Here is a 13,213-nt window from a genome sequence, read left to right as displayed (position 1 = left end):
TACTCACACAGGTGAAACCATGAACCCTACCACTGATCAAATCTGACCAACTGTTAGACGATATGACTTTAGGAGAGAGTGACACTTCAGGCTGCTAGACGGTAGTACATCTTCCAAAGGACAGATTTTTGCAGCTCATATGTCCAAAACAGCTCCCAGATAATGGATGGTCCTCCCCTCGTACACTAGACAATACCCCCTGCCCCACCTGCTCACCAACCACCCTTCTCAGCTATGTTTCACATAAAGCATTTTTCCACCACGAAGCCTCATAAACCCTCCTATCGAAAACCACACACCACTTTCCCGGTTTGTCTTTCGTTGTTGTCTTTCTCCCTATAACTTTGTTTGCACCTTTCCCTTCTTCACCGCCCTCGGGCAGCCTGGCACTGCCTTTTCTTGCTTTTGTTTTTGTTTGCTTTTTGCGAATTGGCTAGCATGCATCCAGCAATTTTCCTAAGACCCGTCTGAAGAGATGATGTCGGAGATGCTCTGTCCGCAGACAAGGAGAAAATTATTTGGTTATCGTCGGCGTAGGAAAAATTCGCCAACCCAGCTTCTTCAGCAATAGTTGCCAAAGACTCAACATAGACATTAAACAATATTGGGCTCAAAATGGAGCCCTGTGAAACTCCAGAAGGAAAAAAAACATGTAACGTGCGATTAGTCAGAAAGTCACTGTAACGGGGTGTACATGAGGTCCCCAGTCATCGGACCAACACCTCCGCCTACAACTACCAGAATGCATCGGGACAGGTGGGACTCCGGGGATATGGACAACAATGTACCTTTACCATACTCCCCTGTCTCTCTCCCCTCTCAGGACTCCAAGCCCGGTATCGCTGATAATGCTGTCGAGGACTGGCCCTTTAACTCGTGGCAAGAGGCGGAGTGGGAGGAGTCGGCCTACTACTCGTTTCCGTCAAAAGGAGTCAGCCCCGAGGCACAGGTGTGCTTGATCACCCGGAGGACGGAGGAGGAAGGCGAGGAGAGGACAGAGTGCGAGGAGAATACGGAGACAGGAGGAGCGGACGGCGGGAGAAGCAGGAGATCGGAGGAAGCAGCAGAGAGTAAAAAAGAGGCGGAGGACGAGAGCGGCGCGGGACATCAGAGGCCGGGGGAGAGACGGAGAGTCACCTTCAGGAAGCAGAGTCGGCGTCTGCTACGGACGGAGAGAAGCCAGGACGCCACCATTCCCGCGAGTCGCCCAGCCACTCACCCAGGGGAGGTGCGTGGCTTTCACAGGTGCGTGACCGATTGCGGGGCTGGGTAGATCTTCAAGGTACATTCGGTACCAGACCACGGGAAACCTAACATCCCCGGACCCCTACCCTGTGCACTCTCCCCTCCCACTCACGATAGTGCACCTTTGTAAACTAGCGCACCAGTGGTTTCCCTCACTCCCTTACCCTGAAATCGAGGTCTTGTACGGATTTCTGATACTTCCCTTGTTCTCTCTTTGCCTTCTGGGGAAAGAAAACCCTGTACTCGCAGCGACGGACTCGGACGAGGAAGAACCACCCCCTCGAAGTCCCGAAGGGGTCCGAGAGAAGGAGAAGGTCACCCGACGAAGACGTAGCAGGAGTAGATCCCCGCGGAGATTTAACCCGATTAGGAAGAGTTGTACTGATCACTGGTTTACTGCAATAAAACCTTCTTTACCACGAGCCCGCCTGTTGCCCATAACTGAACCCCAGCCGACCCCGAGCGTCACAGTCACCAAGCCAATTAAGGGCTGGGCCAACAACGCCCAATGATCGCAATGATTTCAGTAACACAGAATGGGAAACCGCGTCAAAGGCGGCACATCACTGATAATATCTCAAATTACATCACTGATGACATCATCCACAAAGTCTGATGCACCCACTCACACCCCCATATAACCTTTCATACACACTCCAACTTCCACACTACGATTCTCAAAACCATTGACACAATCATACCAGTACGTACACACCAACTCATTGATTCATAGGTCTACACACACATACAACTCAGTCACCCATACAGCCACTCCTACACCAATTCACTCACTAATACAGCACCTAACATATCCTCTCATACACCCATACAGCCACACGGACAGTCATCCATCTAGCTACTCTCTCACTCATTGTCAATCACAAAGCCACTTATTCATCTATACAGTTACACACACACACACCAATTAACTATAACAGCTGAATTTCTCTGGTTTGTACGAGTGAAATGTCAGCTTAACTACAACATCACTTTAACCTTTGTTTTTTTCAGTGAATATATGTATACTTTTCTGTGCGTTGCCGGACTGCTCTGTGCCAAGCGGGTGAGCACAGTTAAGGTTTGTTGTGTAACATACTTACCCGTACTAGGATTGTGGGCCCCTACTTGGAGATGGCGCATACCTCTGCTAACTAGAGACCCCATCTCTAACAGATGCACAAATCATTCGTTAGGGTCTCTCTGATCACTCCTCCATAACAATCTGTCTACATATGTGCAAACAGACGGCTCAGTTGTGATGGACATTGCCTACCTTGTCCCTCTGCAATACCAACCTTACTTCACACACAGGGGACGCAATTGACATTTACTTCACCCACAACCGTTAATCAGTGGACATTCCCGATACCATATGGGAGCTTCCCAGGTGACACTTGGGGGGGGAGTGATCATTAGCTACTTAACTGGGAAAAGTGCAGGAAATGGCTGACGGTACATGAACTTGAGGTGCAGATCCAGCGCTTGAAACTGCTCGACAATCTAGAGCAAAGGCTGCATCAAGATTTCACCCAAACTCAAGCACAACTGCAACAAACTCTGCTCAAGGATGCCAAAGCCGCTTGTCTAGCCAAGCAATCACACATTTACCAATGGGGGCGGAGAGGGTGAACAAAGTCAGTAAACTCGTTCACTAACTCTGCTCCAACATTACACACCACAACCCAACTTCATTCATTCCTGACCAGACGGGATAGAAAATCACTGGGGATAAAGCTACTGCCAACAAACTTGCACATACTGCACAAGGGTATACACCCACAGTGACACTACCAGAGGCACTGATATGCAGTTTTGCCTCAGACTTGCCTCTCTGAGCTCACTAGAATTCCAAGAGGCAATCATGAGAAGCAGACCCCTCAAGCGGGGAGCCTGTAACGGCCTTGGGCAGGCTCCAAATCGGGGAAAAAAAAAGTTTGGCCCAATGGCTTTCCCAGGGAATTTCTTTTTAGATTGTTCATGTACAAACTGGGCAACTCTCCAAGCGAGGTCTTGGAGGAGGCGGTCGAACACTTGCCTGCCTCCGGATTTTCCAATGGCAGAGATCGTAGTGATCCTTAAACCAGGGAAACTCCCAGACTTATGCTTCTCTACCGCCCTATCTTCCTCCTAAACACAGAAGTTAAGAGCATTGCTAAAGCACTAACCAACAAAGTGGTTCACTCTCTCAAACTCAACTTTGGACCGAACCTCACTAAATATGTCAAACATCTCTACACAGAGCCAACAATGCACATTCGGGCAGTCACTGAGACATCCAAACCATTTCCCATTGAGAGGAATGTGTGGCAGGGGTGTCCACTACCTCCCTTGTTGTTTGCCATCGCCATAACATCTCTAGCAGAATGGCTCCTAATTGATGCACACTGGATTCAAGTGGGGAGCAGGGCTCTCAGACCGAATTGTCCTATATGCAGACAATACCCTAATCTTTCTAACGGATTCAGATTCTATGCATCTTTGGAGAAATGTCTGGCTTCTCTGTGAACCTGAACAAATTCTCCCAATCCCTTCCCATTCACAAAACCTGACTGGGATTCAGATATTCCAATAGCACCACAGGGCTTTAAATACCTAAGGGTATAAGTCATGCCCAATGCCGCAACTGCATGAGCAATGAGTATTCAAACGTTGCTGGACAAGATTGGCGGGCGACATCAGAGCATGGTCTATGCTACCACTCATGGGCTGCCCGGACAATTTCAAAATGGTCTAACTCCCCCGATTCTTGTTAGCTGTTGCATAACTACCCACATCAGCTACCAAAACCCCTTTTCTGGCTGCAAGGGTCAATCCATGCTCCGCAGCCTTTTATGGAATCTGGGCCTGCCCTTACTAAAAGCTGCAAGTCCACATATAGAGCGGACATCGCAGCAACTGATATTCAAACCTATTATAAAGCCTCTCAACTGCTAGTTATGAATGAATAGTGGTATCACATGCAAATAGACCCTGCCTATGCTTCAGAGAAATTGACAATCCAGGGCACAACAATACACCATTTATTATATGGCGGGAAAATTCCACAGTCACTCCTACAAGCAACACTGGTAGTGATCCAGACGTGGAGAACTGCCTTGCAAGCAATGGGCTGGGAAAAAAAACAAAACTCACGGAACAAACGCAACTGTGGTTCCAATCTGTTCTACACCAAGTAGTGGCACTGAATGGCTTTCACAATTGGGATGCCATATACATCTCCACTTTAGGACACGTGATGGAAGGCACAACACTTAAAATGTATGAAACTCTGCAGAGCGAATATGCCTTACATCACAGCCAGTTTTACCGTTACCTACAACTACGACATACCCTTACACCACACACTGCATGACTAGAAGACCTTCTAGACAACAATTCCTCAGATGCCAAATTACTCCTAGGGGAACTGAGAAACTACAAGATATTACAAATTTACAGCTTGCTAATTCATCATATGTCAGACACATTTACAGCATTACAAAGTGCCTGGGAACAGGATCTAAGTGCCCTCGACAAAGATTGGGCAGAGGCTAGGGCGTCTTTGGGTGCCCTAGTCACACTGCTTCGCCTCCTGTAGTAAAAATACTTTCACAGAACATTCCAGACAAGACATTGACTTAAACAGATGGAGGTGGTTGCCTCTTCCCTTTAGCTATGCTTTAAGACACAAGAAGAGGAACTAATACATGCTACATAGGGGTGCACAAGGATATTGGCATGTTGGGAGAGGCTCCTCGTCTGTATGGGCCAAGTTCCCAGGACAAGCCAAAACGTGCAGTCCTAAACTAATCCTCCATCACATCACCACTGATCTAGATGTGGATCGTTATAAATCAACAATTCTTTGGCTATACAACCCAAAACCAGACAGCTAGCATCTTTTCCGAGACTCCCTGGAGCCAGACACATTGAAATGAGACAACCACTGGTTTCTTGGGCGGCTGAGATATAAAGCAATGAAACACTTAGTGAAGGCCTCTGGGTGGGAGGAGAAATGGAGAATCCTCGAGCCCAGAAAGTTGTCATTAAACAGACAAGCCCCAGAAGGTGAGCAAATACATGCCTACAGATCAGAGGTGTATAACCTGTGTAGGGCTGGTAGGACCCTGCCTGAGCAGTTTCCATACTGGTGCAGAGGCAGTGCAGCACTGAGCTCCCCTATGCTGATAACACACGGAATGGTTAGACTCTTTAATACGCATATGAAACATACATGAGAGGGGATAGTTGCTATATATGTGGCAAAAAAAAAAAAAAAAAAAAAAAAAAAAAAAAAAAAAAAGAGTACCCTTCCTGTTCACTGGATTATACAGGGTGCACACTCTGAAAAGCCTACGTAGGGTAGTGGGCACCCACACATAGGCCTGCACCAGGGGTGTGGAATTTAATAAAATATATACTTGTCCGTGGGGCAGGTTGCTTCATAAATCTACCAGTCCTGTAACAAAATCCACTTGTCCCTTTGGTGCCATGTTGTGCAGTGACAAATTATGGCAGCTATCTCATTATATAAGAGCTCTGATATAGCCTCTCCGATTATGCCAGGGCTCATACCATAACACTGCAATCCTCTTATGTTGCCACGTTTCCGCAGATGTACATACTGGGGCTAAAGGTAGTGGTAAGCAATAGTTCCAGGGTTATAACACCCTTTTGAGTCTGTGCAAACCTACTAACTTGCATGTTTTAAGGGTTTTCAACAATCCTTGCCTAATCTTTTCCCAAACTGAGGAATGTTGGAAATGTACTCCTGAAAATGGCAGACATAAACCTTCTCCAGAGTTGGGAAAAAGTGGTTGGAGGGAAAGTGAACTTGCAAACAGTCAGATTTTCGCATGAGTAAATCTACACATGCATATTTGCTCACGGTAAAATGCAGTTCAAATATTTTCTAGGAGTACTATTTCTTGTCCATTCATGAAAGCCGGATGGCTGCACTTAATGTAAGGACATATACCATGGGTGCACTTTTGAGACTCTTTAATAAATGGGCCCCTAATTTTGTCTGGCGTTGACCAAGTACTTTTGTGTTTATTAAAATTCTGTCTCTCTCTCTCTGTGTATCGGCTGGCTTCACTAGGAGTGACCGTATTCTGCTCTTTCACAAGAAGCATAAAGTAGTTATGTTCAGTGCCAGTAAGTGTGTACCTTTTGAGAATAAAAACAATTTTTGATTTTGCCAATGTTTGTTATAATGGTGAGGGCCCGGCAGCTTTCACACCAATAAGGTTTTTAAAAAAACCCATGCCAAAACAATTCACACATTGCCCAAACTAAAGTGACCACCAATTTCAGACCTACTGACTCTGCCAGGGCTTTCTTATTTTTGTTACTATGTTAACCATAATCTTATTGAAACTGGTTACACTTATTTTCCATTATAAATATTTGCGGGAAATACTAGCATGCATCAACACATTACTAAATGATGCTGCAAAGAAACGGTACCTGAAATTTTACAGTAGTTTAGCTAAATGTTTTTTTCCTGCTTTCATATTTTTATGAATATTTTATTTTGAAAACAAATAATCAATCTTGATTCGAAGCTTTTCAAAATGTTTGCATCAAATCAGAGCATCCTGGGAGCATTATACATAGCCTCATATTAATAAACATTGAAACTGTGTGCACACATTTTTATGCTGAAACCACTGTCAGTAGTGCAGTCAGAGCTTACAGCATTTACTCAGAGCACTCACCCTAATAATAAAGGCTTTCAGTTCATGAACCATAAATACAAGTTTGAATAGTATTAACATATGGACAAAAATATTACCTTAACTGCAGACAGTGCCCTTCCCTCATCCATAATGTGGCATTGCAAACAAAAGGGTTTGTGCTGCAGTGGGTTAGGCCCACTTGTCCCAAGGATAAAAAAAAATCATCAAAACATGTTGCTCTTGACCCCAAACAATATGTCCCAGGCGTTAGTCTATAGGAATTCCAAATCCCTGCTGCACCCACTGCTCCCATGTGATCAGCCCGAATCTGACCTATCTGGACAAGCCCTATTCAACAGGGTGGCCGAAGTGACAACTCACCCAATGGCTCATGGGGCGAAATGAAACCCGACTAGCGCCAAGAGCATTCAGGAGTGGGCAAACAATGGAGCAAAATGTAAGCTTTCTGTGCAAGAGGTGCTGGTGTAAAAGCAGACTGCAAAGGTTAAGGAATCACTAAGCTCTTCTCTACAGGATGAATCACATAATCCACAACCTGCCAGACGAGAGAAAGGGGACATCTCAAAGGATTATATTGTAAACACAGACTTTTCATCAATCCAGATTTCACCCAGGCTGGAAAACCATCAGTGAATTTGCAAAAGGAACTCTTTTACCAACCCCAAGCTTCTCCAGCCATTGGAATGCAGGCAATACACTTGCAGTGTCTGGGAAGTAGCCTTCCGGCAATGCAAACCAGAGGCATTTAAATGGCCTCACTCTGATTTGTAATTAATAGTGTGCACCAAACCTGACGACCAACATCAGAAGACATCCACTCCAGTGCCTGCAGAATAACCTTTTCAGTGTATGCAATAGTTCCCATGTATTTGCTCACACTACCATGATTTTGAAGCTACCGCTTCCTCCAAGGAAAGCAAAAAGCTCTTGATATTTCTCGACAAATGTGTCCAGACATTTTTCACTTTTAACCGTTGCGCTGATCAACCAACTGGACAGATGGTTGGCGTGATTTAAGTGCCTAACAAAAATAACTAATATCACACAATCTTCACATGTAAATAATGTCGCTTCTCTACATAGTTGCTTCCTCAAACTGCATGCTGTCTCAAAAATAGTATATAAATCCAGAAAATCCACTGTGAAAAAAACTGACCTAAAAGTAAAACTTGTGATTGTCTGCAATCCTTTTGTTCCATAGCTTTCAAATTTCTGTCTCCTTCCCTTCCATTTTTTGCATGCCTCCTTTTTCTGAGCACACCCTACTCTGTCACGTGCATGTTTGCATTATTTTTTATTATTGTATTTCTACAAATTGCTCACAACTCATTTAGAAGTTCATAATCTCCCTTCGTTCCTCTGAAAGCCAAACTCATGCAACCTAACTATACCTAATCTCCTCTAAATCATCTATTAAACCCACCAACCACGAGCATGACCTCAAATACCACCACTAATGACCACAACTTACCACTATTAATTTATACCACCATAAAGAAAATGGAAAGGTTTGCTGAAGCTTATAAGAATAATCCCATTAACTAATTTACAGTAATCAATACTACTGAATTACCCACATAACATTGGGTTTCAGAGACGAGTGCTTCAATGCCTCGTCAGGGGTATGAAGCACTACTTAAATTCAATTGCAATAACAGTGTACAAAGTTGACCCGCGTAATCTAAAACAGTAGTTCAATACGAACACAAACACTAATTTCGGGCATGCTGTTGCACACTTGTATTCTGTATAAAAAGGTGAACAGTTGGAAACATCAATAAACCAGGTTCTAGCAACTTGACAAGTTTTGCAGAAATAAAAACATGCCATAAAATCCAACAGTTGCTCTCGTACAGTTTGTAGGCCAATATTTGTAGGGAAATGGTTCACATATTGCGTGTTTCAGTTTGATGGATCTGGTCTTTGCACAGTGCAAAACGAACACATGGTTATGCAAATTGCTAAACTAGCAGTTCTTGCCTTTAAATGGAGAGTAAGGTGAGAATCTCAGCAGAAAAGAAATGAGGCGTCAGTATCTAAAAGCATGACCATTTTTCATATCTGATTTTCATTGTTTTAAAGTAAATTTACAGTGCAGTGCTCTTGTCTGTATTATTATCAATCACCTAGACGCAATTAAAGTATTCTAGAAATGTTATGGATGTTCTCTCACTGGACTTATAAATTGGCTTCCAAAATTTCTAATTACCTGTTTAACTTTAACCACCATGGGCGGTGGACTTCTACTCCTGCTCCTACTTGTGTCCCTTTTATTTCTAGGAGACTTACTTCTTTTTGTTGACGACTTGTTCTTTCTTTTTGTTGGCGACCTAGACAAAAGTAAGAAAAAAGGGATACGCTTACTTCTCCCACATGGGGTAAATCTAGAACTTTCACCGTTTCATAAATAAAACACATGAAACGCCTGATTCATGAGCAAAATGAGACAGCTGGACTACCCAGGCATACGGAGAGCAGAAACTTTTCAGATACTCGCCCCCAGTCACAGATCTGGGTTGAATCCATCATCGTTCTTTAGATCACTTCACCACCCCAGTTCAAACACAGCTATATACAAATCAGTCTTGACCCTGTGCCTCATGGGAACAGTCCAGACCGAACTGCCAAGCCATATTTTCCCTGGACCGGTTTCGGACTAACAGCCCTCATCAGCCAGGCTAGCTTGAATCCAGTGGCAAAGTGAGCAATGGACCCACATCAGGGCATACCCTGTCACCTTAGGGCAAACAAAAGATCTTACTTTCTTGTTGCAAAAGCTCAAGTTTATAAAAAAGCCACAGAAAACCGGTTCCGTCCAACAAAGTGAACTTCTCCAGGGCCAAGTACAAGGTGATCAGAAAGTGGTTAAAAATATATGTTTATCCAAATAGTAGATCTTAATTTGAAGCGTGAATAAAGGTCCTGGGCTACAATTCCATCATTTCCTGATTTTTTTTTTTTTTTGGTGTAAGACATTTATTATGAAAAAAGGGACAGAAGGTTACACTGCGTCACGCCAACAACCCGGAGGCAGGCCGCTATGAAGTTTACACAACATCCAATTTAGGAAAGCAGTCAGTTGTAACATAACTTTATGGAACTCCGAGCTCCCAGCAGGGTTTACAGTATTGCAATGAAGTGTACGTGAGCGATGTAACCTTAGCACGGTTAGTGATCTTACTTTTTTTCAGTGCAGTAGATAGATGACCATAACAGGAGATGTGGAAGCTGTCCCGGGGCAATCAGCAGGCCCCGGCTCTAGAATCAGCAAGTGAGACACATACATCTAGCAGCACTGTTTTCGCCCAACCTTCCCCAACAAAACAGAAAAGGAAAGAAAGGAAACGTAAACAACGTAACATTGGTGCAATCACAGCAATTCAACCGCGCAGTGCCCCACACTTTGACGGGGCCGCGCGTGTCTGCGCCGAGTGACTATCGGCGGGTAACGATCTGTGGCAGTGGTGGAGGTGTGGCAGGCAACGAGCATACCTGATGGAGGTGGGGGTGGGGGGGGGGACGCAGGGGGAGAAGGGATATATCCAAGCAGGACAAGAGGGCTGGGACAAGTGGTCCAAGGGGAGGTAAAAAGGACAACAGTACGCGCCGCTAGTGCAAAGTCAAAGAGGGACAGCAGGGCAAGCGTGGTCCACGGCCAGGGCAAGGCAGTGCCAGATGGGATCAACAGTGCCAAAACAATTCAAGTTCGCACATCAACCAATCAGCCCATATCATCCGAAACACCCACATCAGGCGATCCTCCAGAGACGTCCGATCCCGCCCGTTCTCTCGTCCATTGTAGAAATGGCTCCCAAATGTCACGCGGTCTAGAGGCAGTGGGCATGGTCTCCCAGTAGTGGGTAAGTTGTGCGTGCCCATAAGTGACATCCCCGATCCACCCAGTGAACAATGGTAGCGCCTTCCTGCCCCAGTGTAGTGCAATCTGTCGTTTAGCATAAAGGAGGAGGAGTGCATGTAATTTTCTGTTGCAAGGTTCAGTGTCCTTGACGTAGCCCAACAGGCCCAGGAGTGGCGACGGCGTGTTGTTCCTGCTTAAGATTTGGTTGATAGCTGTAAAGACATCTGTCCAGTAGTCGGTCAGTTTGGGACAGCTCCATGCCACATGTATGAAGGATGCATCCTCCCTTCCGCACTTCCAGCAGGACGCATCCGTGCGGATGCCCATGCGATGAAGTAGCATCGGTGTCCGGTAGTATCGATGTAAGAATTTAAAGTGAATGAGCCGCAACTGGTAGTTCGGGGACAGTGCCGTTAACTGTTTACAGCAGTACTCCCACATTTCGTCAGTGAGAGGAACTCACAGGTCTGCAGCCCAAGCAACTTTGGCTGTGGCCACAGTGATTGGGGCCTGCTCTTGCATGCAGTTGTAAAGTCTCGATACCAATTTTTTGGGAGAGGGTTTCGACAGCAGGTTCTGTAGGGCATCCAGAACCTGCGGCTCCTCTGGGAAGTGGGGTCCCAAATGTTTGCAAGATTCCCTAAGGGAGTGGTACAGCAGCGTGTCCGCAAAAGACTCCGGTTGGTCCTAAACACCTGCGCGCAACTCAATGAAGGTGCCTTCAGGGTATAAATCGGCGAATGTGTGTAGCCTTTTCCCTCGGAGCGTGAGAACGTTGCCTCTGGCAGCTAAACAGGGCAGCATCGGGTTCCCTCGCAGTGGGACGGCAGGCGCGTACAGGGAGGAGAGGCCAGCTCTTCTCTGCAGTTCTCGCCAGGTCCAGCGTACCATTTCTACGGTGTCTACCTCCACTGAAGGGCGGGTGACTTTCCCGTATAGGGCCACGCGCAGAGGCAATGGGGCTAGCGCAGCCAATTCCACTGCTACGTGCGGTTGGTAGGGGGTGGGGAAGGCCCAAAAATGCAGAAACTGCGCCTGTGCACACAGAGTATAGCTTCAAGTCGGGGGCCCCGAGGTCCCCTTGCCGAAGTGGGAGTGTGAGCAGGTCCCAGGAGACCCTCGCCTGTCCTCCAGCCCAGACCAGTTTCAACAACAACGAGCGCACACGAGTATGGAAGTGCGACGTCATGGGCAGCGGGATGTTCACAAACAGGTACAGGAATTTGGGTAGAATCACCATTTTTGCTAACGCTATTCGTGCAACCAGGGACAAAGGCAGTTTGTTCCAAACTTCAATCTTCCCTTCCAACCAATCCACTGCCCTCCCAAAGTTCAGGGACCACAGCTCCTGCACATCTCGACTGATCCATATCCCCAGGTACTTAACAGCCTCAGTCTCCCAACGTATAGGGTAGTCTGCAGGTGGCCGACTAGTCTCATCCGTCAGTGGGAAAGCTACGGACTTAGACCTGCATTTTCAGCAAAGTATTTAACAATGTCCTTTCTTATCTCCTCAACGAATACCTGGTCCGTGAGTGCGTGCGGGGGTAATCGCCATGTGAATGCTCTGTTAATGGTGTCAGGAAGGCGTAGCTCAAGTGCACAAGGGGAGTGGTCCGATAGGGACCTAGCCTGTATTTCGACCCTTGTCACCCATGTCGCAACCTCAGGAGATACTAACCAGAAATCCAATCTGGACCAAGCCGCTTTGTGGCACGTGTAACAAGTCCCCATTCGCACATCTGGGTGACGAACTCTCCACACATCCGACAACAATCCCTCACTCATCACATCAAGGACTGCCTGGCGCGCACGGGCATGCATAGGTCTACTCACACCTCGTCTGTCCATGTCATCATCCAGCACAACATTAAAATCTCCACCTAGCACCACTGATGAACAGTCAAGCAGCGCGATCTGCGCCCATACGGCCCTAAAGAAGTCCGGGTCATCCACATTAGGACCGTAAACAGCGGCCAGCACGATAGGTCGCCCCTGCAGGGAGCCATGCAAGATCACGTATCTGCCATCCACGTCTTGCACGTGAGCACGTTCCCGCCAGTCCAGCCCCCTGCGCACAAGAATAGCCACCCCTCTTGCATAGTTAGAGTAAACGGCAGAATACACCTGGGACCATCTGGAGTTCTTCAATCTGGGCGAAGGGGTTGTATTAATATGCGTCTCTTGCAGAAAGCAAACATCAACATTATGTCTGGCCAATGTGCCATGCATCAATCGGGCTTTTCTGTAGTCCCCGAGGCCTCTAATGTTCCAGGTCCAAAGTTTAATCCCTCCCATATCTGAAGTACTGCAATGTCAGGACCATCCACGTCCCAGCCCGTCCCCCACAACCACAATGAACACCACATCCCCTTGCCACTAATCGCGCGCATGAAAGTGAAAATATAGCAGCAGGCTCTATGCACCA

The 13,213-nt window shown here is 46.4% G+C and overlaps 1 protein-coding gene across 1 annotated transcript in view; it reads right to left on the bottom strand.

Annotated features, from left to right (window-relative positions):
• The window catches only part of SNIP1 (Smad nuclear interacting protein 1), a 52,497-nt gene that overhangs the window by 29,840 nt on the left and 9,444 nt on the right, over window positions 1-13,213 (bottom strand). The window contains exon 2 of the mRNA XM_086956452.1: window positions 9,136-9,256. Within this exon, the coding sequence (XP_086812578.1) occupies window positions 9,136-9,256 (121 nt within the window). The remainder of the gene's footprint in view (window positions 1-9,135; window positions 9,257-13,213) is intronic.

This window comes from Lissotriton vulgaris, chromosome 2_1, assembly GCF_964263255.1.
Source record: "Lissotriton vulgaris chromosome 2_1, aLisVul1.2, whole genome shotgun sequence".
NCBI lineage: Eukaryota > Metazoa > Chordata > Amphibia > Caudata > Salamandridae > Lissotriton > Lissotriton vulgaris.
This window is presented reverse-complemented; position numbering and strand designations above follow the sequence as displayed.